Source organism: Lynx canadensis, chromosome B1, assembly GCF_007474595.2.
Source record: "Lynx canadensis isolate LIC74 chromosome B1, mLynCan4.pri.v2, whole genome shotgun sequence".
In the NCBI taxonomy this organism is placed as follows: Eukaryota; Metazoa; Chordata; class Mammalia; order Carnivora; family Felidae; genus Lynx; species Lynx canadensis.
In genome coordinates, this window is record NC_044306.2 from 137,833,982 (window position 1) to 137,861,811 (window position 27,830).

At 42.2% G+C, this 27,830-nt stretch overlaps 1 protein-coding gene and 1 non-coding gene across 3 annotated transcripts; both read left to right on the top strand.

Moving 5' to 3' along the window:
• The first annotated feature begins 1,111 nt into the window (after positions 1 to 1,111).
• Positions 1,112 to 27,830, top strand: LOC115512477 (placenta-specific gene 8 protein-like). 2 transcript variants are annotated; one of them, XM_030313549.1, is made up of 7 exons: positions 1,124 to 1,211; positions 2,925 to 3,098; positions 3,477 to 3,566; positions 19,204 to 19,332; positions 21,117 to 21,241; positions 25,808 to 25,929; positions 27,622 to 27,830. In XM_030313549.1, exons 4-6 carry the CDS (start codon positions 19,233 to 19,235, stop codon positions 25,910 to 25,912), a joined length of 330 nt encoding a protein of 109 aa, XP_030169409.1. In that variant the 5' UTR covers positions 1,124 to 1,211; positions 2,925 to 3,098; positions 3,477 to 3,566; positions 19,204 to 19,232; the 3' UTR covers positions 25,913 to 25,929; positions 27,622 to 27,830. The 2 variants fall into 2 exon arrangements, with proteins under 2 accessions (XP_030169408.1, XP_030169409.1); XM_030313548.1 differs by lacking the exons at positions 2,925 to 3,098; positions 3,477 to 3,566 and having other exon boundaries at positions 1,112 to 1,211.
• Positions 13,402 to 13,534, top strand: LOC115513230. The gene has a single exon (XR_003968635.1). It is a non-coding gene; the product is annotated as a small nucleolar RNA SNORA18 (small nucleolar RNA).

Here is a 27,830-nt window from a genome sequence, read left to right on the forward strand (position 1 = left end):
GGGTACCAGGCTAGAAAGTTGGGAACAATTTTGGTTTTTCCCTCTCCTCACTGTCCACCTCCTATGTGGCAAGTCCGCACATTCTACGTCCTCAATTTCTTCTCACTATGATTCCTTGTTTCCGCTTCCTTAACTCTGGGTTGAAAAATGATCATCGGGGGCGCCTGGGTGGCGCAGTCGGTTAAGCGTCCGACTTCAGCCAGGTCACGATCTCGCGGTCCGGGAGTTCGAGCCCCGCGTCGGGCTCTGGGCTGATGGCTCAGAGCCTGGAGCCTGTTTCCGATTCTGTGTCTCCCTCTCTCTCTGCCCCTCTCCCGTTCATGCTCTGTCTCTCTCTGTCCCAAAAATAAATAAACGTTGAAAAAAAAATTTTTTTAAAAAAAGAAAAAAGATCATCGATATTTGCAAGCACCCATTATATGCTGATAGACTTCTAGGCCATGTTCATTTTCTAATCCTGACAACAGCCCTGTGAGGAATCTGAAGCCAGTCCCAGGCCACACGCTGAGCCATTGGTGATTCCAACTCCAGAGGCCACACTTAGCAACCACTCTGCCTTCCTGTCTTGATAAACATTTGCTGAATGGCTAACCACAAGAGCCATATCTATAGAATTCACTCCGGGCGTACCCCACATCATATGGGCCAGTGGCTACTTAGTCCTTTTTGAAAATGGCAATGACCCTAAAGCAGTTTGCTCATGTCAGAAGTCACACACACCTGTCCTGACTATTTTTCTCAGGGAATTGGTCATCGACCACTAAATCTACCCATTCTCAGCCCCAAAGCTTGCTGAGCCTGTTTGCAAAGAGAGGAGCAGCAGAAGCTAGGTTGTGGCTGTTCCCCTTCCTTCCATCAATCATGAAAAGACAAACAAATGGCCTGGTGATTTTCTCAGCATGAATTCACACACATGTACACACATGCATGTGTACCAACGATCCAGTCTGCCAGTCCATCTTTAAAATACAGCATTCCATGGAGTCTTTCCTGAAGAGTCCTATAAAACTACGTCTACCTCCATTCCTGGGCTCTTCACATGGTCCATTAGAATGTGTTTTGCTTGGCCCCCTCTCAGTTCCTTAAAATCTGCTGAGCTCAGGCTGGGACTTTTGTCTGTGCCGAGATGCTCCTCCCACCCCTCTCACTACCGGCTCCTGCTCTTCCTTTGGCTCTGCTTCAGGGAGGCCCTTCCTGCCCCTCCGTCCAAGGTAAGCCCTTCTCCCTTCCCCCCCCCCCCTTATTGAGAATCTCAGCCCCTTGACAGTTTTCTTTAAGACCCTTAGAACAATGTGTGACTCTTTTGTCCATTTACATGTTTCCTTACGTTTTATTTGTGTTTGCGTGTGTTTTTCTTTTGTCTTTCTCCCTTATTAGAGTAAAACCCAACAGGCATCTCAACAGCAGGGCACCTGACTGTTCCTGCTGGGTCCCCTAGTGTTTCACATAGGCCTGATGTGTATAATAAATTCTCAATAAGGATTTGTTGACTGAATGGTAAAAAGGATTAGAGACTAGAACATAGGTCCTGGGAAGTTGATTTCACCCCAATCACAGATGACCTGGTGAGCTTCTTTTAATTGCTTGATTGGCATAAATGGGCAAAATCCCCCAGACCTGGATCCTTCTCCACTTGATAGATAGATTCCTTTTCCTGTTCATGAGCGGCTGGCTTAGACTATAACTCTAAAAACACTTTAATGTTATTCCACGAGATCCTGAATTACATGCCTTTGCCTGGTGTGGCCCCAACTGTAAAGTCATGCTGATGACAAAGCCCTACCTTCTCCAAAGGGCTCAGCGTCCAGCTGAGGGGCTAGGCAGGTGCAACGTCCAAGGCAGGTGGAGGAGAGGGTACTTAGGGGACTGGAGTGGAGTCGTGAGGAAGGGCAGGGATGACAAGGGAGGAGTGAAACACAGCTCTCTAATGCACACCTTTCCCGTGGCCACATCCTTCCCTCCCATTATCTCGTTTAATGCTCACCACAGTCAACACACTTAATACTTTTACCACCATTTATAGTTAAGAATAGTGGCAAAACGTGGGCCTGGGCTCAAGTTTCACAGTCCCAGATTATCTGCTCCAGGGCCCTTGGCCAAGGCACTCTGTTTCTTTGTCTTTATTAGGAGGGTAAAAACAACTAATATATAACTGATACATTCCTCAAAATGAAACAATTCTGTGCTTGGCACATAGCAGGTCCTCAATAAACCACCACCTTTTTTTTTTTTTTTTTTTTAAGAGATCTGCCCAAGAGCCACATAGTCAGTGGCCTAGAACTTGATGGCCTCTTGCTTTGTAAAATGCCAAGGATATTTTCTATACGGTCTGTGCAGTGTGTCTACCTTCCCCGGCTGTGAGCTCTTCCAGGACAGGCATGACATCGCCTATCTTTTTTATCAAGTGGCCTATGTGTGCAGTGACTATTGCTCGCACGGTAAGGTTCTGAAATAAGATAGCATTTTATACCGATAGTGTACCCAGCGGTACATGTGAAATGTTAATAGTCTAGGCAAATGTCCCTCGGAGATAAGTGAGCACTCATGAACCCTTTCCCACTTATCTTGTGCCTCCAGGAACAACTCCCTCTGTACATACCTCTAACCTGGGGGAACAGAAAACAGTGTAAGTGATGTGAGTCATTCAAGCTTTATGTTCAAACACCATGACAGAAAGTACAACTCATTAGGGTCACACCAATAGGAATTAAGGACATTTTAACCTTGGCTAAGCTAACACATTTTTAGTCAGCAACCTGGAAGCAATTGAGGTTTTATATAGAGCATTGTGTATTTATGTGCCTCTCTAATGATTCCTTAAGTGAATCATTCCCTCTTCCCTTCCCTCGCCCAATTCCAAAGAGCTGCTGTTTCCTATTAGGATTTTTAGTTAAATCCCTCCTCTTGCTCTCCTCCCTGCTCAGGCCCTCTGCATCCTTCATTCACTATGAAGTTGTGAGATGGACGTCGGTGTCGCTTTTGAGAAACCAGGCTCCACGCTGGCACCAGACAGGTGGCATCAGCTTGCCACTGACCACATCCCTGCTCTGCCCCCTACCCTTCAAGAGATATTCTCATCCAGCTCCTTAGCTAGGAATGTAAGTCCCAACAACCCAGCCAGAAGGAAGGTTACATATCTCTTCAGCATTTCTGAGACCTCAGACCAGCTGCCCAATGCTTACTTTTAAATGCATTTCGTGCCCCTTAAATGCCTTGGGGAGTCAATAAATTAGAGAAACCCTAAATAAATAAACAAGCCTTGGATCTTCATAAAACATGTTGTTGTCTAATCATAAATAAATCTCACCATGGTGTCAGGCAAATGTCACAGAAAATAATATAATGAAATTAAATGCAGTGTGTATTTTCTTAAATAGAAGAACATTGACCCCCAAGGCAAAGAGACAATTCCCACAAGATTGCAGTCCCCACCTCCTAATTTTCCCCACCCCTAACCCCTCCCTCGCTGACTCCAGCCCTAAGGCTGAAGCCAACAAAGCAGTCGTGTTCCTGAGGCTTCTCCAGTTTGACCCGGGCTGCTGTCCTCTGTAGTTAATCAGAGTGTGGTAAGTATTATTGCGATACAAAGTAATACATTTCAGTTGTGTAACCTTTTCTCTTTACCATCTTCTTTAAAAAGAAAAAAAAAATATTAAAAAAAAAAGAAACTATAAAGCTAGTAAATTCTTACCATGTAATTAACACAAGCCAGGGCAGAATTGAATAGTAGGTATTCATCATGTGTCTCACCGAATTTTTTTTAAAAAGCGTATGTCTGCAATATGCAATTGTCTTTTAAATTAAATTTGGCTGTAGTGACTCTTAAGAGCCTAGGTATATCATGACTGTTTCTTTAAAATGTGCTACTAGAAGATACATTTGTATGAGGAAAAAAATATTCTTTATCCTTAAAGAAGAAATCATCATATTACCATTAAGACTCGTGTGTTTAAACATAATATTTTAAATTGCTTCTAGAAAGTTTCTTGTTTTATGATTGGTTTCAGGATTTGCTGTTGGAATTAGTTTTGCTAGTAAGGAGGCACGATTCTGCTTTCCATCATTTTGAGGTTTATCATTACTGTTAGAATTAACTCTAAATGTCTCTGTTTTGTTAGGGGGAAAAAAAAACAATTTTTTTGAAATTGTTGGGATCTGGGCACTTGTTACCTTTCCTGATTTGTAGCATTGTTATTATCAGCAGTAACACCAAGGCAGCTCTCAGTATTTTCCCTGTTGAGGGAATGATTAGCTTTTCTCACTGGCATGATTTAGAGGAAAAGGAAAAAAGAAACTTTTTTCCCTTCCTCTTATATCCAGCCCCTAAGAAAAGCACATTTGTTATAAATGGTATTTCTGACATCTAGATGTCTAGACTAAAGACTTTAAAATTATGTGTATGAAACTTACAATTTCTATATTCATACATTTTTCATTCAGATGTTTAAAAAAAAAAAAAAAATACCCATTGAGTGTCTGCTCTGCTCCAGGCCCTGTGGTGGGATAAAAAGTTGAGTGGAGTTATGTCTCTGACTCCAGAAGAGGAGAAGGACCTGAGAACAGCTTACCTTAAAAATATCCAGGACCAGACAGACATCTTTAAATGTCTTAAATGCACTGAAATATATATGATGTGCTACCTGTCCACACCCTCTCATACGTAAATAAGGGTGAAGTCCAATATCATTATGATTATTTCCCTCAAGGATTACATTTATTTGAGCAGGGAGGCTAAATATTTTTCTAAAATTTTCTCTCATTTATTTTACTTTATTGGCCCAGCTTTATTGGTGCCCTAAGGATGTGCTTCATTTACCTCCTGGTAGGTAACCAACCTTGGGAGCACTTGATGTGTTAGCAAAATGTGCAGGAAGCCCAGAGGACTGAGCAGGCATTCCATGGGTGGCCATCAATTTTACTGAGAAATCTGCACTTAACATTGCACTGATGCTCTCTTGGGTTTAACTTGGGGGTAGTGAAAATGGAGACAGATGTGGATTTAATGGATGACCCTTTTAGCACATAGACAATGTTTTGGAAGAGTACATCTGGAGGCTTTTGAAAAAAGAACCCATTATAATCAAGTGTTTGTATAGTCTGCTGCCTCTTCCCTGAACTAAATTTGTCATCATTTAAGTGTTCCATGGCCACAAGTAACTGTATTCTCATTGAAATTTTGAGACCTATGTATACCAATGAAAGCATTTGCAATGGTTTTGTTGTTTTCTTATAAAGTACTGGATGGGTCCTGCTCAAGTTTTAGATTACTGACACCATCCAAATTCAACAATCTGGAAGTTTTGATTATTGATTTTGTGGCTAAGGACCAGAACTATCTGAGCCTTATTTCCATCACCAGTATGAATAGTTAGCATTGGGGATAGGGGATAGGGGTGTGGAGGGAGGAATTCTTCCACCCACCCACCATAAAATAAAATTTAAAATCATTTAACAAACTTGACTGTTTACCAAACACATTTTTTTTTTTTTTAATAAAGTCTGTTCAAGATGTTCTGTACTGAAGTGGATGCAGCTGTTAGCTAGCTGTATTGACTTACCAGGTAAGGGACCTTAGGCCCACATAATTAAAAAGGACAGGTAATTCCAATTCAAATATGAGTCACAGCAAGATTTAAAATCGAGTGCATGCTTCATAAGTCTTCTAGTTCTTTTAGCCGAACTATTAAGTCTAAGACATCTACAAGGCTGCTATACTGTGGATATGACCAGATATCAGATATGCTATACCAGATATGGGGGAGCCAAGCCCTCTGCAAATCCAGGAGCTGGTGATACCCTCCTCTCCTTTTGGGATTCCTCTTTGCTGAGCTCCTCGTGGAGACAGAGTTCCAGAAAGACTTGAAGAGAGAAACAGAATAAAGGCAAGGCAGGAGTCTGAGGAAACAGACCATTACCTAAGTGAGAAATCTGGTTTTAAGTTGAGGGATTTCAGGGTCTTTGCACATGAATTAGGACTTTAAAGTTAACTCAAAAATTGATTCAGTCAGTTAATTGTATTTTTTTTTTCAAGTTTATTTATTTATTTTGAGAGAGAGAGAAAGCACCAGTCATGGAGGGGCAGAAAGAGAGGGAGAGAGAGGATCCCAAGCAGTACTATCAGTACAGAGCTCCATATGGGGCTTGAACTCATGAACCATGAGCCGAAGTCAGATGCTTAATGGACTGAACCATCCAGGCACCCCTCAATTAATAGTATTTCAACCTTTAATTATGCAGATTGAAATAAATTGTGCGATGAGCTGGAAAAACTCCAACTAAATTGTTTCTTAGAAAGAAAGACCCTCTCTGCTCTTTTACACCCATCCAAGAGTCATAGCAAGGGTCTTAGCTAATCAGAGAATAACAATCCTGAGCTGGAGCACAATGATTGGATACCACTTCTACAAGAGGTGAACACCTGCTCCCCAAGTGTTAATGAACAGCAAGGGGAGTAACCTTCTCTATACTGTAGGAGAAATGGATTTATCGCTTAATTTAAAAGAATCTTCATTAAAACATGGTCCTGTACATGAATTGGTTTTTGCTGGGCTCAATACACGGACATTACATCACAAATTTCAGTAAGGTTAACTTTGTATGGTAGATTTACCAGAGATTTTTTTCTTTTGATCGTTTTGTGATTGTTAGAGTATCTTCACTGAGCATATTATTTTGGCTACATTTTTATAATTATAGGTATCTGCAGTAAAAATGTAAGTGGTAGGAGAAATTTGAAATTGGGGGGAAATATGTGTTTTATTTTTGTGTAAAAGACTTAAGTGCCACTACTTCAATACTCAAATCATCATTTCGGATGGACTTTCTTTAACACAGCGATTTGCAACCCTCACCACATCTTGGAGCCACCTGGGACACATTAAAAATATCCGTTCCAAGGCCACTAACCCCTTTGCCCAGGCAGTGGGTCCGCAGAATCAGAGTGGAGCCAAGTGGTTGGTATTTTTAAAAGGTCAACTCATTACATTATCTAAGATTCCATGTTGCAATTCTTTTATCTCCATAGTACTGACCAGGAAATTGGTTCCCTAAAATTGTACTCCAAGAGTGTTTTACTGCCTTCATTTATTGTCACAGTGGGTGGGTTTCATTAACACCTGACATAAGCATTTTCCCGGTTCTATGGTATAAAACTTTGGGACTTTGATCACTCCTATGGTCACATGCAATTCATCAGCACATGCAAAAGATGTACCTCTTAGTGTGGAGGTTCCTCAGAAAATTAAAAATAGACCTACCCTATGACCCAGCAGTAGCACTGCTAGGAATTTACCCAAGGGATACAGGAGTACTGATGCATAGGGGCACTTGTACCCCAATGTTTATAGCAGCACTCTCAACAATAGCCAAATTATGGAAAGAACCTAAATGTCCATCAACTGATGAATGGATAAAGAAATTGTGGTTTATATACACAATGGAGTACTACGTGGCAATGAGAAAGAATGAAATATATGGCCCTTTGTAGCAACGTGGATGGAACTGGAGAGTGTGATGCTAAGTGAAATAAGCCATACAGAGAAAGACAGATACCATATATTTTCACTCTTATGTGGATCCTGAGAAACTTAACAGAAACCCATGGGGGAGGGGAAGGAAAAAAAAAAAAAAGAGGTTAGAGTAGGAGAGAGCCAAAGCATAAAAGACTGTTAAAAACTGAGAACAAACTGAGGGTTGATGGGGGGTGGGAGGGAGGGGAGGGTGGGTGATGGGTATTGAGGAGGGCACCTTTTGGGATGAGCACTGGGTGTTGTATGGAAACCAATTTGACAATAAATTTCATATATTGAAAAAAAAAAAGATGTACCTCTTAACAAAACACTATATGCTTCTTTTAAATGGATCCTTCAAATATCAGTTGTATGTAGCCTTTGTTGGCCATTTTTCACTTCTCAGCTTCCCCCCCAGGGAAGACCTAGAACTGGTGTCTGAGGAAAACACAGGCTTCTCATAAATATGCTTTTAACTTATCTGCACTTTGAGTTAGGATGGCTGTTAACTCAGTCCGTGCTACACTAGGGTGGCCTTCTATTCAGGTGTGTGTCTTGACTGCCTCATTTAATTTTGATGACAATACATTTGCCTTAAATGCCTTCCCTTCTGCATCCCTGTTCCTATGCATGATAAGCAACCTTCATGGGGAATCCGAACTCTGGTTCTCACCAAACACTTTTAATTCAGCCCCATTGCTGCCCAATTCTTACCATATCGTAACTGGTTAAAATACTCATGGAGGGTTGTCCGAGAATATACATCCAGTGTTTCTCTGAACAATCTACAAAATTTGATTTTTAATCCTGAATCATCCAGATGATCAGGGGGATGAGTAGTTTGCTGGGATCATTTTAGTTTCTCATAGATTGCTTTCAGTGATTCTACTCCAGCATTTTGCTTTAACCCTATACTAGGAAATAAGTTCATGAAAGTCACTGTTCTATTTATTGTAGAGATTCTGTTAAAGGCTTTGACCACCACATGTCATACATCATCTCCTTTTTGAGGACCTTGATGAGAAATTTCTCTAGGTCTCAATCTGTTCTTATTTTATAGACATGGTCAGTTCCCTAAATGTTTATGTTCCCTCGTTGCTTTGCCTGATGGGAAACTCAGAATTTTATTTGTAGCCCATGTCCAGCAATATACAGAAATTTTAAAGCATGTGCTAAATTTGCTTCAGACTTTACTTTCCTTGTGCCCAATTTCTTCATTTTCCATGTTACATCTTGTTATATTTGTAAGTTTGTAAGATGCTCAAATCTTTGTAAGAACAGGATGAGAGTATTAATCAAGAGTTTCTCAGCCTTGACACTATTGGGCCAAATAATTTATTGTTGGCAGGAAAGGGGGATTAAATGGAGGATTAGGAAGAAAGAATGGGGGGTGGTACCCTTGGCCTCTCTCCACTAGACATCAATAGCAGTTCCTGGTACTGGGGAGGTACCTTGCCCATGACAGATTTATCTCCTACTTTTAGGGAAGAAGGGCGAGAAAAAGAGGTCAAATGACCTTCCAGCCTCTGCCATTTTCTCAAACTCCTTCGGCTTAATACAGTCAACATGCCAACTTGCCATATTTTAGGGTGGTGTATCCTGAACCCCAACACTTAGTATTTTCTAGGCTATGTGCAAGTCACTGTCTTTAGAGGATGCAGATAACTGGAATCCACTTTCACCCTCAGAAAACCAGCAAATGAAAAAACAAAACAAAACAAAATAAAAAATGTAAGTGTTCAGTTTGCACATATCTGAGTCTCATATCTGAAGCTGATATAGCTTCTGAGAGCTTCCCCGATGACCCTGGGGAGAAGGAAGTCGAGACACTGTTATTGGCTTTTAGAGGCAGCCAAGTATCAATAGTGTGGCTCATGCCCAGTGTGCTGACCCCTATGTCCAGTGGGCTCTGTGCCACATCATGAGAGAGTTGAGCAAGGCTGAGTAGGAAGACAGGCAAATCCAACTTGGAGGATTAGGAACGGCTTCATGGAGGAGGTGGCATTTGACATGAGAGCTTAACGGGTAAGTAAGGAAACAAGGGGCAGGGTCTCACAGCAGGAACAGGGCAGAGGGAATTCCTGAAGAGTGGTGTGCAAAGTGGCCTGAGAAGGGAAGGAAGTGGTAATCAAAGGACTGGAAAAATAGGGTGGATCATTTCCTGAAGGTGACCAGTTTGGGAATGAAAAGGCATTCTTCCCCTAGAACCACTTACGCCTGAGAGCACATTAACAAATTTTAAGATAAAATTAGAGAAGAAGCTGAATGAATTAGGTCACCGAAAAAGGAGTGTGGGAGAATGACAACAGAGACCTGGGAGGTTCCAATATATCACTGTTCTTTATCCCTGACCTTTGCCCCAGTTCAAGGTTTTAGTAAGAACCTTTACTTCCTTGATGAAAGGAGGATAACGGACTCTCCTGGTGTCAGGAAAATTCCCAAGCACAATCAAATAAATAAATATTCCTGAGAGGCTCCTCATTTATGGATTACCAAGCAAGCATGAGGGGCACCTGGGTGGCTCAGGTCATGATCTCACGGTTCATGAGTTCAAGCCTCATGTTGGGCTCTGTGCTGACAGCTCAGAGCCTACAGCCTGCTTCAGATTCTGTGTCTCCCTCTGTCTCTGCCCCTGCCCCACTCGTGCTCACTCACCTGCTCTCTCTCTCTCTCAAAAATAAATAAACATTAAAAAGAACATTTTTAAAGGATTACCAAGCATAAGCACCATTTTTAACAAAAGGGAAAATGTTTTGGAGTGGCTTTTTGGTTATAAAAATTATTTAGTTTAGGGGCACCTGGGTGGCTCAGTTAGGTGTCTGACTCTTGTTTTTGGCTCAGGTCATGAGTTCACGATCAAAGGGGTGGAACCCCACGTTGGGATCTGCACTGATAGTTCAGAGCCTGTTTGGGATTCTTTCTCTCTGTCTCTCTCTCCCCCTCCCCTGCTCACGCTCTCGCTCTCAAAATAAATAAATGTTAAAAATAGACATTATTTAGCTAAAATTAGGAAATGCCATACCTTCAATTACACACAATCATTTTTAATTTTACATATAACAGAGTTTTCGTTGTTTGGGCTAACATTTCAGAAATGATGCGATTGGTGGCACATCATCCAAGGATCGTACTGTGATACAGACAATGCAGGGTTCTGTAGGCGATCCAGATAACTGACTCCAGATGCAGACTCAGACCCAGGACTAACAGCAGGCCTGTTGTGGTGTTTCTGGGTGCTGGAGAAGCTCAGGGAGGAAGATTCCCTGGAGGAGCAGGATCTGAATGTGTCTGGGGAGGGAGGGAAACCGAGAAGTCAGATACTGGTAAACCTCCTTTCCCCACTCCGAGTCTGTAATATGCAGAAGGGATATATCCTCACCTATGGCCTACCATGGAGGCTTCACTAAGTTGTGCAGAATGCCCTCCCCACATCACCCCACCACCCCAGACAATGACCAAAGGCTTTTTGTTTCCAGATATTATTTAGTTTAAATTCAGAAATGTCATACTTTCAATGATGCATAATCATTTTAAAATTTCTTTATAACTGAGAGTTTCCATAGTTTGGCTAAAATTTCAGAAATGATTTTGTAGGAGATGAAAAATAATTTACCCTCTATGCTTCCAAGTTCTCAACTGGGGCCCCTGAAACAAAATACGGATTAAGAAGAGAAAAAAACAGAAGTTTAGTATGCATATATCTCATGTACACGGGAGATATGCAGGAAAATGAATAACTCTCAGAGGTGGCTTAGAATTTGGGCTTACACACCAGCTTTCAGCTAAAGACACTGGAGAGAAAGTGTAGGGAAAGCCAATTTTGGGGAGGGGAGCAGGTAAACAAGGTTAAGGTTTGTAATGAAGATTTGAGTCCATATTTTTTCCATTGATAAGAGTTCCTTGTGGTACAGAATCATCCCTCTCTTCCTGATATGGGAAGGGGACACTTACAAATGGAGATTTTCCCTTATAAATGTAAATTTCCCTTACTGGGTAACTTCCTTGTTTTCAGAGCTTCTCCTATGTGTGCTGTCTCTCAAAATAATCAACTAAAAATAACTCTTATGCTAGAGAGGCATATTTTGGAATGGCATTTTCTGGTCTACACACAACAGGTGCAAAGTCAGAGTCCCCATGTGATGAAGAGACTGCATAATTCTGCTTGAGAAGCAGGGGAGTGGGACAACTGGTTCCAGATGCAGATGAGACCCAGCACTAAAAAACAGGCCTGCTGGGGGCTGTTTGGGTGCTGGAGAAGCTCCAAGTGACTCAAAGCAGGGGCTTTCCCAATTGAGGTTATTTACTTTGCTTTTCCAGAAATGGGTTGCATACAACCCATGGAATGATCTGGTAGAAAGCTGAGAGCTGGAAGGAGGTAGAGAAGAAAGGCAGGATGGAAACAGAGGGAATGAGGGGACTAGGGAAACTCAAGTCAAGTGACATTCAGCAGTTTGGCGGATCCCAAGAGCATAGCTGAGACTGGTGGAGAGAAATGGAGCCCATGCAGGCCCTGGGCCAATCAATTGGACTCCTTCCTAAAGATAGGACTTGGTCGAATGGAAGAGCATGGACTTCAGCTTTAGCTCACCCACCTGGGAACCTGGCTGCACTGCTCCAAGTATTTGGTTTCAAATTAGGAGAAAAGATTATTATGAAACTAGAATCCCCTCACATACCTAAGATTGCTTAACATGAAGTCTGGCAGTAGAAACTGCTCAAGAAATTTCCGTTTCCTTCCCTTATCCATGAAGAAACAACTGCATTCCCAGAGGAAATGCTCTTGTAAGAATTTAGATAGAAGTAATAAATCATGACCACCGTTAGTGTCCTTTGGCCTCTCCCACTCTGTGGGGGGTGGGAGACAGCTTCCTGCACAGCCTTAGGGAAGCCTCTTTGTTCTGGCCTCCCTTACACCAACCCCAATCCTGTAAACTGGGAGGCAGGAACTGCCCCCCACCGTGGAATTATCTAATTCCAAAATCATTCTTGCAACTGTCCAAATAAATGCAAAATGCCCGGTTAAATTTGAATTTCAACTAATGGATGAAAACCTTTTTAGTGTAAGTATGTCTCACATATTGCTTGAGTCTTACTTATTCAAATTTAACAGAATCTCCTTTATTAATTTTCCTAAATGCGGCAACCCTGTTCAATCGTTTAACCGTAATTTCTGCTTTTCTGAGTCTTAGGCCTAGGCTTCTGCTTCCCAGCTTCTGTAGCAACCTATGGGTAAAATGAAAGATGGTGGTACCAACAGGTATTCCAAGGACATGGGGCAAATAGAACTCTCATCCTTTACCGATGGGAGTGTAAATTCCACTACTTCACCATACTGTTTGATACTTTCTACCAACCCTAGGGCCCAGCAATTCTACTCCTAGATGTAGACACAACTGAAATACATACCTGGTCCACCTAAAGATGGGTACAAGAATGTTCATAGCACTGCTATCCCATTTCTAATAGTCCAAACTAGAAACAATACAATGGTAGCGTGGATAAATAAGTTGTGCATATCTGTAGGATGATTTATTATATGACAATGAGAATAAGTGAATTATTGCTATACACGACATGGTTGAATCTCACAATCTTAAATTTGTGCAAAAGAAGCCAGACACAGAAGAATAAATAGTGCATATAATTAAATATATGTAAGGCTCAAAAGCAGGCAAAACGAAGCTCTGGTGTTTAAAGACAAAGTAGAAGTTGGGCAGAGGGGTATGAGTTCCTAAGAGAGTTCCGGAGGGCTTCTGTGGTGCTGGTAACGTCCTTCTTCTTGAACCAGGCTGTGGTTACAAGGACTGTTCACTGTTAAATTCATCAATCATGCTTATGAGCTCTGTACTTGACTACATGTATATTGCACTTCAATGAGATGTTTACTGAAAGAGTTGAGGTCTGTCCTGATGGGGCTTTTTTCTCTGCAGACCTATATTGTTGGAAACACCTCGTGGAGTACATGTGTGGTTTCCTTATTCACGGAACTATGTGTTAGATCTGTGGGAAAGAACTACAAGACATCTCTCTGCTAAAATTATGTGAAAGACCTAATAGTCAACTTGTTTAAATCTTTGGTATTGGTGTATCCCAGCAATCTGTACAATTCTGGGGTGTGATAGTGTAGGGGTGAATATGATTCAAACTCATTCATGTTTAGAGAGTGTCTGAAATTGAGAACCAGGCCGATCCCTCTACTCTGACCCTAAACGTGTCCCTAAAGTAAAGAAACTGGATCCCAAAGAGTACAGGTGGAGAATTTGTGAAGCATGTCCATATTCAAGTAAAGGTCAAAGAAGCCCAACCGAAAGAACTCTGGACTGACAGTGACAACTGTGGATTGAACAAAAGTTCTTTTTTTTGTTTCTTAATGTTTGTTTATTTATTTTGAGAGAGAGAGAGCAGGGGAGGGGCAGAGAGAGAGAGAGAGAGAGAGAGAGAATTCCAAGCAGGCTCTGAGCTGTCAGTACAGAGCTTAATGCAAGGCTCAAACCTATGAACTATGAGATCATGACCCATGCCGAAATCAAGAGTCAGATGCCCAACCAAATGAGCCACCCAGGTGCCCTGACCAAAAGTTATTTTTAAAAGACAATTTTGGGGGCACCTGGGTGGCTCAGTCGGTTAAGTGTCCGACTCTTGGTTTTAGCTCAGGTCATGATCTCACTCATGGTTTCGTGAGTTCAAGCTCCGCATCGGGCTCTGCGCTGGTAGTGTGGATCCTGCTTGGGATTCTCTCTCTGCCCCTTCCCCACTCGCACTGTCTCTGTCTCTCTCAAAATAAACAAATAAACCTAAAAAATAATAAAAAATAAGTGAAAGGGCTATTTTGAAGATTATGATTCTGACTTTGGAGCACCTTTAGTGATGGGCAGTAGAAGTTACCTTTTCTTCCTGAGCAGGTCTTGTTTGCTTTGGCTGGCAAGACTATAATCCCAGACTGGTAGAGTCTGTGGAAATAATAATAAAAGCTTTAGAGTCCCAAGAACTGAATTTAAATCCCAGCCCTGCCACTCTGTTACTGCAGACACGTGACTTTCTGTTTCTTTCCCTTTCATCTGTGGCCTCGTAGAAGAAATGCCCTTGTCTTACAATATATAGGAGAGTGTAAAGAAGGGGTGGGGATTCTACTTGTTTCCCTCCAGGACCAGTACTCTCTTTAATGTAACTACTACTCAGGAAGAATTTATCCCATGCCAGCCACCACTCTAAGAGCTTTTCAGATATTATTTAATGCACCTGACAGCTTTGTTACTATGTAGTGTGCATATCCCCATTTCACAGATTCAGGACAATGAGGCACATGGAAGGGAAGTAACTCCCCCAAGGTCATTAGCTAGTGACTGTGGAGCTGGAGTCTGGCCAGTGTCCATGATGGAAACCACTGGATCCTGCTGTCTGGTCCACCTTCCCATCTTTGGGTTTCCATAATATTTCTTGTGAGGTGTCCCCATGTCTTTTCCCTGAAAGACTGGGAAGAGGGTGCAGGGCAACACTCCATCTTCGGGACAAACCTCATTTCCTCATCTATAAATTAAAGAGGTTGGACTAGTGATCCTGACTTTCCTTGGCTCTGGCATGTAACCTCTCTGCCTCCATTTTCATGTCTGCAGTAGAAAGCGTCTTACCAGCCTTTATTCCCTGAGTGCTTCAGTGTGCTGGGAATATTAAACAGAGATCAGGGTTAACTAGAGATCAAACATGAACACACTTTGGAAAGTAGAATGCTTCTTGCGAACACCAGCCATTGTTATATTGGCAACATATCACATTCAGGTTTTTTTCCATCTGCTTTCTTGCCACTGAAACTCTCTTTAGATTCTCCCTCATGTATATGGTAGTTTGCAGTTTTCAAACTTGATCTTACTTGAGCCTGCCAAATACCAGCAATGACTAAAATCCAAGCCTTTAGGGGTGCCTGGGTGGCTCAGTCAGTTGAGTGTCCAAGTCTTGATTTCGGCTCAGATCTTGATCTTGAGGTTCATGGGTTTCAGCCCCATGTCGGGCTCTGCACTGACAGTGTGGAGCCTGTTTGGGATTCTCTCTCTCTCTCCCTCTCTCTCTGCCCATCCCCCAGCTCTCTCTCTCTCTCTCTCTCTCTCTCTCTCCAAATAAATAAATAAACTTAAAAAAAATAAAATAAAATAAAATCCAAGCCTTGAGATTCCTACCCCATTGTTTACTTTATCACCACACTGTCATTAGCCTTCTGGAGCTGTGACCCCACGCACTATCCTTGCTACTTAGCAACATTTAGTCTAAAATAGACACAGGGGAGCATATGTCAGGTCACTGGCATACAGGAAGCACAGTGCTTAATAGACATAGTCTATTGACATAGTCTTAGAGATGACTGCAATACAACAAACCATGAGAAAAGTGGTATTATACCCATTTTAAAGATGTTAGGACACCTGGGTCGCTCAGTCTGTTAAGCATCTGACTCCGGCTCAGAGGTCACGATCTCACGGTTCGTAGGTTCAAACCCCATGCTGGGCTCTGTGCTGACAGCTCAGAGCCTGGAGCCTGCTTCGGATTTTGTGTCTCCCTCTCTCTCTGCCCCTCCCCCCGCTCACAAGCTCACACGCTCTCTCTTTCTCTCTCTCAAAAATAAACATTAAAATTTTTTCAAAAAAAAAAGAATATAGACTTATTGGTATACTTCTTTCTTTAATGATACACACGCAGCAGCCACAGCTATACGTACATTTTGTCTGTAATGATTTTTCCAGTATATATTTTGAAGGTAATGGATAATTCATCCTTGAGGCCAGAAGTATATCTATAGCATTCCATACTGAGCAGCCCACTACCTGCACAATTTATTCACATTCTGTAACTATTTCTTGGATAATAGATTGAGCTCACACTGTGTGCTCGCTCTAATTAGACGGTGGTAGGAAAGGTATCATAATCCTCCTACATAATCAGAGAGGAGAAAGACCTTTGGACCCCAATGAAATATCTATCTAGCCCTGCAGTTTCAACATAGCTCCTAATGTGATTTGACAGTAAATATAGAGCCTTCTCAACCTGGTGGTTTTCCCTTTGTGTCATAAAGCAGGTTCTCGATAATAAATATTAGAGGCACCTTTCCAAGGCAGTCCAAAGTGCCTTGGCTTTTATTATTCCATAAAACCTCCACCCCACCTTTTGTTTAATTTTTTTTTTGATGTTCACGTTTGAGAGAGAGACACAGAGTGAGCAGGGGAGGAGCAGAGAGAGAGGGAGGCACAGAATCCGAAGCAGGTTCCAGGCTCTGAGCTGTCAGCACAGAGCCCGACGCGGGGCTTGAACACACAGACTGAGAGATCATGACCTGAGCCGAGGTTGGACGCTTAACCGACTGATCACCGAGTCAAAACCTCCACCCCTTTTATAAGGACTCACCTGTTGGGGGAATCAACTGATCACAGCCATGGATTTCAGCACATACAAAATCAATCAGGAAAAAGAGCTGAGAAGACTGGCAAAGGCTGAGAGAGACCTGTAAATCAGATCTCCATTGCTGTCTGCTTCACAATTGCCTCTTAAAATGTTACTCGCCTAGGGTCCCCCCCAGCTAGTGAATCAGAATCAAGTATAAGTGTTTTGCAGCCAAGCACTAAGGATGAACCTAGTGCACAGCCAGGACTGAGATGCACGGTGGGAGCATCTTTTTTTTTTTTTAATGTTTATTTTTGGAGGGAGAGAGAGAGAGAGAGAAAGAAAGCGCACAAGCAGGGGAGGGGCAGAGAGAGAGAGGGAGACACAGAATCTGAAGCAGGCTCCAGGCTCTGAGCTGTCAGCACAGAGCCCAATGTGGGGCTCGAACTCACAAGCTGTGAGATCGTGACCCGAGCCGAAGTCGGAGGCTTAACCAACTGAGCTACCCAGGTGCCCTGCAAGTGGGAGCATCTTTGACTGGGGCCTTCCCTGACAACATGGAGGAACAGGTGGACAGATAACGGGGCCTTGCACCTGGTTAAGGGAAACGTTGCAGGTGAACAGGGGCCAAGGCTACAGAGCACTGCATATGGTTAGATATGAAGTAGTAAAGAAGAAAGCTTTAACATTAGTCGTTGTGAAACCAAACACATTCTCTCCCTTGAGAGTTCTGACTGGTTAAAGCTCAGGAGACTTCACTTGATCACTTGATGAAATCTGAAAAGTATAGGTACCACTTTGTTCAAGGGACACTATTCCTTAGTGGTTTTTCAACTATTGCATTTTTCTGTGGAAGCTTGAAGCACCACCCCCCTCACCCTTTTTTTTCAGATTCTGGACTGACGATTTCACACACAAAAAAATAATCATTTTTTGGGGTGCCTGGGTAGCTCAGTTGAGATAGCGACCGACTTTGGCTCAGGTCATGATCTCACAGTTCATGGGTTTGAGCCCCACGTCAGGCTGTGTGCTGACAGCTCAGAGCCTGGAGCCTGCTTCAGATACTGTGTCTCCCTCTCTCTCTCTCTGCCCCTCCCCCATTCATTCTCTCTCTCTCTCTCTCTCTCTCTCTCTCTCAAGAATAAATAAACATTAACTGAGGGTTGATGGGGGGTGGGAGGGAGGGGAGGGTGGGTGATGGGTATTGAGGAGGGCACCTTTTGGGATGAGCACTGGGTGTTGTATGGAAACCAATTTGTCAATAAATTTCATAAAAAAAAAAAAAGAATAAATAAACATTTAAAAAAATTAATCGTTTTTTTTAAGTAACCTAAGACATCTGTTAGCTATCAGGACACCACTAGTAATTATGCAATGAGGGCTGACATTAGCTAGAAGCATCTGTGTGATGGCAATTTTTTGGAAAAGTAAAGAACTCTATCTCACAAAGTTCTCTTAAGGAGAAACTGAGATAATGTCTGTGCAATAGCTTTGGATTCTTTTTATGTTTTTTTATTTATTTTTGAGAGAGAGAGAGAGACAGAGACAGAGTATGGGGTGTGGGGCACACAGAGAGAGGGAGACACAGAATCCGAAGTAGGCTCCAGGTTCTGAGCTGTCAGCATAGAGCCCGACACGGGGCTTAAACCCACAAACTGTGAGATCGTGACCTGAGCCGAAGTCGGACGCTTAACCGACTGAGCCACCCAGGCGCCCCTCTGTGCAATAGCTTTGTAAAAGTTATTAGAATTACAATTAAATAAAACACCTCATACGCAAAATAGATATTGTTCAGGGGGTGCCTGGGTGGCGCAGTCGGTTGGGCGTCCGACTTCAGCCAGGTCACGATCTCGCGGTCCGTGAGTTCGAGCCCCGTGTCGGGCTCCGTGCTGACGGCTCAGAGCCTGGAGCCTGTTTCCCATTCTGTGTCTCCCTCTCTCTCTGCCCCTCCCCTGTTCATGCTCTGTCTCTCTCTGTCCCAAAAATAAATAAACGTTGAAAAAAATAATTAAAAAAAAAATAGATATTGTTCAGGATGGTTGTCTTGAAAAAAGAAGAAAAAAACCCTCTTGCCAATAAAAAGAGAAAAAGATCAGAGAAAGGGGCTACAAACCCCTCCAGAAACCCTGTGAAAGGAGCCCTCACCCCATCTCCTTGATGTTTCTAATTGCCTAGTATCGACAATATCTGGAAATGTCTTGTTAAGTCAGTTGAGTGTGGCCACCCCTAATTAGGAGAAATGTGATGAAATGTCTTCTCAACTGGAATCTGCGTGATATCCAACCAATACAGGCAGGCGTTTAATACTTTTTTGGGTTTGTTTTCACAGGCAGTGCCCTTCGGAACTTAGCCTTAAAAATGAATCCCGTTGTTTCACAGCCAGGATATGGGACCGGGGGTGTGATGCATAGTGACTGGCAATCTGGCGTATTTGACTGCTGTGATGACCTGGGGATTTGTAAGTACACGTGTTATTGTTCTTCCTCGGTTCCCATAATGCAGGTTCCTGACTTAATAAAACTCATCTACTCATCCTGCCATTGAGCTCCTCCTTTATGGTCAACTCAGAAGTCACAAGCTGCAAGCCCGTGGGTGGATTTAGCCGCCAGATATGTTTTGTTTGTCCTGTACACAATGACCTCTCTTCCTGCATTACTTTAAAAATACTAGGAAACATATAAAATCAGATTTCACATAAAAATCTGGCCTCCCAATGTAGATTTCCAGCTTCTCTTGGAAATTGGAAAATATGGAGAGATGAGCCTTCAGCACACATGGTGGGGGTCTGCTGCTGCTTAGCATGAGCTAATCCCACTGAAAGAGATTCTCATTCTAGTTTGCCATATGTATTTATGTCCACCATTGTCTATTCTGTGTTTTTTGTCTCAATCTATTTCACTCATTTTAGCTGTGCGACCTTGAGTTTGTGATCCTTGCTTAGATCGATCACCTTTTGCAATTTTCCACCTCTTAGTATCACCATGTTCTTGACATATCCGTCTGGTTTGTCTTCTATTTACTTCTCCTTTTACCTACAATGCCATCCCATGTTTCCCAGCTTTCAGTGATGTTCTTGCGACTCTTGTCATTGTTCCATTTCAGGAAGCCTTGCAGGTTTTTAGCTTTACTGAAATCTAATTCTTTTCTACAACGAAACACACTGTTTATGTGAGAAACCTTTTCTTATTTCAGAGTCTCATGCCGTATGGGTTGCAGACATCCTCTGTGGGGCTCATCTTTCCATTGTGTGTGAGAAATAGCCTCCTTTTTTGTATGTGATGGAAGTTCCACCAGGTTCTTTGGAGATAGCCTTTTGCTTAAAAACAATCAATCAAGAAACCACAGATTCTCTTATCATACCAGAACTCCACCCCAGAACTTTTCAAAACAGATTTTTACTCAAAGCATATTTGAGGACAGTTTCCTGTTTGTTTCTATTTTCTTTTTTATTTTTTTTAAACATTTATTTATTTTTGAGACCGAGAGAGACAGAGCATGAACGGGGGAGGGTCAGACAGAGAGGGAGACACAGAATCTGAAACAGGCTCCAGGCTCTGAGCTGTCAGCACAGAGCCCGACGCGGGGCTCGAATTCACGAGCGAGATCATGACCTGAGCTGAAGTTGGCCGCTTAACTGACTGAGCCACCCAGGTACCCCTGTTTCTATTTTCTTAAGCCCTTTCTCTGCCTTACATAGACTCTTTACAGTGAAATTGCGCTCAACTTTTTAAACTACCAATACACATACCCCTTAATTCCTGCTTGCTTCCATCCACATGATGAGGACAGTGCCCTCCTTTTGCCTGAATGACCACCTAGAAACTATTTCTGCTCTTTGTAATGATTTCTTTACTCAGTGTTTTCTGCTCCTAAACACCCTCCCATGGTTTTTCCACGGCTTCTCAGACATCCTGACGCCACAAACTTCCTCTGCAAGCGTGACCCGAATGTAACAAGGGCAGGGAAGAAAGATAATGGGAACAATCTCAGACTGGCAAGGCAGGAGCTTTTGCAATTAAATCTGACCCGGTAATAATGACTCACAAATTATCCCCAGTTCCTGGATAGCCGGCTCTAGAATCAAGACACTGAGAGCCAGGTGACAACATTGTTTCCTCCGAGTCCCCATTAAAGTCTTTTCCTGAGCCAACATCTTTTTGAAAGAGGTGTGATTTCATTGAAAGCATGGTGACTTTCACTAATTCTTCTATGTGGCTTCCCCCGCTTCCTCCCCGCACCCAGGCCTCTGTGGGACCTTCTTTCCCCTATGCCTTTCCTGTCAGATCGCCTCTGACATGAACGAATGCTGTCTGTGCGGAGCGAGTGTCGCCATGAGGACCTTGTATCGGACGCGATATGGCATCCCGGTAAGTCACCCGTGTGCACGGTGAGGCGTGAGCCCAGATACCAGAGGGCTCCCTTCAGTCTGACCACAACTGTGTGATTGCCCACCTTGCCTTCATGGCTTGGCCCTGATCTTTTCTCCACTCCTGTCCTAAATGTGTCAAGTGATTACCAGGGGCTGTGCTGCCACGGACACCATGGAACAAATTAGTACCACAATCTTAAATTGTTCCAGTAGGTATGTCCCTGAAACAGTTGCTGGAGGTGAGTAGGTGAGGAACAGAGGGCCCTTAGCCTCTCCTGGCTTTACTCAGAGTCAGACATAGGACCCTACAAATCTGCAGGCTGAGCCACAGTTAGAAAGCCGTGGGGAGAAATGGGGGTGTAGTAGATCCCTTCACATCTGGCACGTCTGCCTTCTAAGCCAGTGTTCATGCATTCAAAAGTGATTATTGAGCATCTGGACCCTGGCTAAGTCCTATCGTATTCATTCATTCAACAGGGATTTATCCCGTACATGGGACATGCCGATTCCAGAAGCTAGAGACACCTCAGTGAACAAAGCAAATCAAAAGCCCTGTCTGCGTGTAGCTTACATCCTTTTTCTTCTTATGTTTTTGAGAGCTTTATTTGCACATAGTTTCAGACTTAAAGAAAAGTTGCAGAAATAATACAACAACAAAAAAAGAAATAATACAAAGAATTCCTGAATACCCTTCACCCACATTCCCCAAATACTAAAATCTTGCCACCTTTGCTTTATTTACTCTTTCCTCTACCTCTCTGTCCATTCTGTTTTATTTTTTCCAAAACATTGAGAGGAAATTACAAACTTGATGTCCTATTACCTGTGTTACAGCATGTATTTCTTGATAGCAAGGACATTCATTTATATAACCATAACATAATGATCAAAATCAGGAATTTAACACTGATACAACACTATCAGCTAATATGTGGATCTTATTTAAACTTTACCAATTAACCCAATTAACATTCTTTGGATGAGAAGAAAATCAATCTGGAATCACACATTTGTTCAACTGTCATTCCTAGTTAGTCTCCTACAATAGGGAATAGTTTCTCACTCTTTCCCTTTTTTTCCTCCCAAGTACAGATCAGTTATTTTGTACACTACCCCTCAATTTGGTGTGTCAAATTTGTCTTCATGGTTAGACAGGTTTTACACTTTGGCAGAACCTCCACAGAACTGACCCAATATGTGCTGTGCTTCATGTCAAGAGGCACATGACATCGGTGTATCCCATTATGGTTGTTTAATTTGATTACTTAGTTAAGATATAGCATCTGCTAGGATTCTCGACGGTAATGTTGCCGTTTTCCCCTCTATAATGTGTAAGCACCTTGGTGAGAGATGTAAATATTTTATTCCTCATCAAACCTTCACCCACAAGGAATAATAGCCATTGACGATTCTCGCCTGGATCAATTGTTACTATGATGGCTGTCAATGGCAGAGCTTACATTCTAATAGGAGAAGATGGCCACAGTGTAACTAAGTAAACACTTTATAGGGTGCTGATGAGCGGTACAGAAAAAATAAAGCCAAGATGAGGAATAAAGAGTGTTGAAGCATTCTAATTTTATTTTATTTTCAGCATCATAAAATGTATTTTCATCTAAACAAGGTTTATCCCAGGAATGCAAAGATGGTTCAGTATCAGAATATTCTATTTATAGATTCAAAAAGAAAAGCCATATGATCATCTCAACTGATGCCGAAAAAAGCATTCAACACAATTCAATACTCATCCACATTTTTAGAAAGGGAGTTCTAATTTTAAGTATGGTTATCAGGGAAGGCCTTGGTACAAAAGTAAAGACCTAAAAGGATGAGAGGTTGACCCACCTGGGGGTCTTCAGCCAGGCAGAGGGAAGGGCACCACCAAAGACTTTTAAAGTAGAGTTTATCTGGAATGTTCCAGAAACTGCAAGGGGCTAGGGAGGTAGGTATAGAGAGAGTGAGGGGGTGAGTGTAGGATGTCATAGAAAAAGATGACATCAGAGCAAGAGTTAGAACTTCTAGGGCCTTGAAGACCATTATAAGAACTTTAGCTGTTACTCTGAGTGAGCAGAGAAGCCATTGAAATGTTTTAAACAAAGAAGTGACATGATGGATTTTTTTCCTGAAAACTTAGCCTCTGCCCCAATCACTGCTCCCATAGAAACGGGAGCAAGTTCTTAATCTCCCTACGCCTCAGCCCCCTCACTGATTGAATGGTCATAATGATACCTCCCCTTGGTGGTGTAGTAAGAGTCATGTGAAATAATGTATGGACAATGTATATACTATCTATAACACAGGTTCTGGCAATTAATAAGTGCTCAGTAGGGGCGCCTGGGTGGCTCAGTAGTTTGGGCGGCCGGCTACAGATGATCTCGCGGTCTGTGAGTTTGAGCCCCGCGTTGGGCTCTGTGCTGAGAGCTCAGAGCCTGGAGCCTGCTTCAGATTCTGTGTCTCCCTCTCTCTGCCTCTGCCCTGCTTGCTCTCTCTGTGTCTCTGTCTCTCTCTCAAAAATAATAAACATTGGGGCGCCTGAGTGGCTCAGTCGGTTAAGCATCCAACTTCGGCTCAGGTCATGATCTCACAGTTGAGTTCAAGCCCCGCGTCGGGCTCTGGGCTGACGGCTCAGAGCCTGGAGCCTGTTTCAGATTCTGTGTCTCCCTCTCTCTCTGACCCTCCCCCATTCATGCTCTGTCTCTCTCTGTCTCAAAAATAAGTAAACGTTAAAAAAATTTTTTTTAAAAAGTAATAATAAACATTAAAAAAAAATTTTTTTAAATAAGTGCTTGGTAAACAACTACTTTTACTTCTGTTCTTTTCTTCAAGAATCACTCAGCTGTTTCACAGGGCAGAGGTGTGTTCAGAGCCTGACTCATTTCTCCTGCGTGCTTGCTCAGCTGCCTGACTTGCTCAGCAGCTGCAAGTGAGGCTGCTCTCATTCATGCTATTCTTAAGGCAGCATAACACACAGAGGTTCTTAATTTTGTGCCCTGACCTTGAACTTCCTGAATTGCATGCAAAGTGTCATTCATATGTACTTATGTATATGGTGTGAGGGTAAGATTCTCAAAGCAACCCAAAACCTCAACATGGAATATAGAAAGGAGAACTTAGCTGGATCCTGGAGATAAGGGGTTAGGAAACACTCAACATATAGCAAACTGTTTGACTCTCTGCTAAGTCATTTGGTGGCATCAGTTTTCTCATCTGTCATGAGGAAGTTGTGCAAGATGATTCCTAGTTCTAGGATTCTAGGATAAGGTATGGTTCCTCGATGTACAATGAAGCAATATATTTATATCTATTTCCTCCTTAGAACAGACCTAAAAATAATTCCCTGGGCTGATTTGTATCATTCAGGCTCTCTGCTTTGTTTCTCTTTCATATCTATGCAAACTTTTATGGGGCTGGTACAATGCAGCCTCTCTGATCTGCCCCCCCTCCCCACCCCCGCTTCATGGACACAGTCAAGAAAGCATCCCTTTGGCCAGGGCATAAGAGAGAAGGAGGAAGAAAAGAAAGAAACAACCACTGATTGTACTACTACTTGCTGGGATATTATTTTGATGTATATTTACTCATTTACTACTTGCAAACTCCTGTGGTACAGGAATTGTTACCTCCCTTTATAGATATGGAAACATATATATGAGAAAATGAGAAAGGCTTAAGGTCATAGAACATGTGAATGTTGGAATTGTTCACCCAGTGTCTCCTGCACCAGAATAGGAGTCCTTTCAAGGGCATGTCTCCCAGAAGGTCATTGAGGACCCAACTGGACCCTTCCATTGAGAAGGCCCCCAAATCCTTGCAAAATACTCCATACCATGGTTTGCCAAACAATATTCATTACTTTCTTCTTTTCCCGATAATTTGTGTATCTCCTTTTCTCCTAACACCCCCCTTTGCAGAACTTGAAGAGAGGTCAACGAAATTGGCTAGAGGGATGCAGTGTGGGGCCTGGTCTGGCACTACTTGCAAGCTACAGAAAATTTGTGCATTTCACAATCGGCTTTAAAGGGAAGCATTTTAGAAGAGATGACAGAGGACTCGGGCTATAGTTGTAAACTGCAGATCATTTGACATAGTGTCACAAGGGCACTGGCTTGAAAAAAGAAAGACCAAGAGCTGCCACCAATTTGTTATGTGATCTGAACAAGTCATTTAGCTTCACTTGGTCATCAGAAAAATGAGGATGTCACAGAATTCTCATGATAAAGCAGTAACATACAATGTACCTTTTTTTAATGTTTATTTTATTGATTTTGAGAGAGAGAGCAAAAGCAGGGGAGGGTCAGAAAGAGAGAGAGAGAGAGAGAGAGAGAGAGAGAGAGAGAATCCCAAGCAGGCTTCATGCTCAGCTGAGAGCCCAACACGGGACTCAAACCCAAGAACCATGAGATCATGACCTGAGCTGAAATTAAGAGTCAGACACTTAACCGACTGAGCCACCCAGATGCCCCCAATGTACCTTTTAAAGAGTTTTGAAAAACTATACAAATGCAAGGAATTGTGTGAATGTATTTATGGGATATATGTTGACCCACTGTTTGTCTTTCCACAGGGATCTATTTGCAGTGATTTCCTATGGCTGGGATGTTTCCCTCATTGCACCCTTTGCCAACTCAAGCGAGATATTGAGAAAAGAAAAGCAATGAATGCTTTCTAAAAAGGGCTTACAACTTGGTAAGTTGTTGGGAATTCTTTGATTTAGGAGTAACAAAACAAACTCTCAATAACATCTTTTATTTCCTTGGTCTTCTCTCACAAACACATGAAACATCCCTTACAAAATGGGGGACAAATGATTTTTAATTGCCAGGCCACACCAACAGTCGGTAGTCAGCTTCCATGGTTTGACAGGGCTAAATCTGATAGGATAACAACGAAGTCTGGGATTTTTTAGGTTGTCTGCCATAGGAGGGGTGGCTGTGTGATGCACCAAGTGAGCATGCCACATATCAACCACGTGTATCTTAACTAGACCATGACTTAAGGTATTTAGAGATATGTATGTGACCAGACCTTCATTTCCCTAAGTATGGTTCCTAGATCTACTGTTACCAACAGTAACCAGTTGAGGTGTTATACTAAACGTGACTGCGTAATGTGCCTAGTTCTGTGTTCTTGATGACATCAGAATGTTAATATAACAATCCTTCCTCCAAAGTGATGGGAAGCTAGTTTTTAGTCTCTATAAGTGTGGACAATTCACCCAGTTATGCCAAATTCCCAAAGTCCCCACTATGAAGAAGAGTTACTGACTTTTTCGTGACTATGTTATCAAAATTGGGTAGCTGCTCATTTACCTGGTTTCCTAAGCTCCCCTACTCACATTTTTAATCTTCTGAGTTCCTGTTTCTCTCAGGCAAGCAGGTAATAGTTTACTTGTCCTGTCTTTCAATCTCTTATTGCCAGTCCCCATGGAATTTGCAATTAATGTTTAGTTTTCACGTGGAAATGGCTATTATCTATAAAATCCTATCTCCCAAGAGGCCTTTGAGAATGTTTGATTAGGATGGTACATTCATGTGCATAATAAGTTGTCACTGGCCCAATCTGTCCTTTTTTAGTTATTTTGCCACATGCTCCACAAAACAATGTCCTCTCCATGAGCATTTTAGTTCATTTCATGTTGCATTTTCATACCATTTTAGTATCTGAGCATTTGTCTCCCAATTGCTTTCAACCCTCAATGACTGAAATGCAGAGTCAAGATGGGGAGTTTTCTTATCATCCCTCTTCCTCCTTTACTCTACCTGCTGAGAATTGACTATTATCTCTCTTTCCAAGCAGTGACGTTTGTTAAAAGGCCTGTGTTAATAACTTGACTCAGAACCTGATGCCAAAGTAGCCCTAAGGGAAGGAGGATGTGACAGTTTACTGGGATAGTCATCCGGTCAGTGAAAAAGATTGTTTAGTGTTCTCTGCCCTTTGGAGACTCTTAACTTGGCATGGTTGATGATTCATTGACATTTGATAACAGAAATTAACTCTGGCAATCTACAGAGTATTCTATTGGTTCCCTCAAACACCTAGCGACAGTGCCTGACACTCAGTAGGCACTTAATAAATATTGTGGAAGAATAACTCAATGCAACTTTCAAGCAAGGAAGCATAATGAGGCCCTCACCTAGGAGATTCATGTGAATCTTAACTGGTGATTGTGATTCTTTCTAATAGATTGTACTGAACCAGGCACCATGATTTGATGTAAATTTTAAATATGTAGCAATTTGGCAGTAGGATTGGGGTGGAACAGAAGTTTCGATTTTTGGAACAAGATAATATAAAGAAAGAAACTGATAAGTCCTGATTTGTTCATTCATTCTCTCTTTTCTTTTCTTTCCTTTTTTTTTTTTTTCCTGATTTCTACAGGTCATATTCACAATGTGGTGAAAGAAATGCTGGAATGACACACTGCACCTGCTGTGCTATCTCACCCCAAATCTTAGAAACTAATTCAACTAATCATATGGCTTCCAATGGCTTCAAGACCTTTTTAATTTCCAGTTTATTCCAAAAGAAGTATATTTCCCATGCTGTTCTCTAAAATGACTGCTATTAAAAAATGAACATCCTCCACA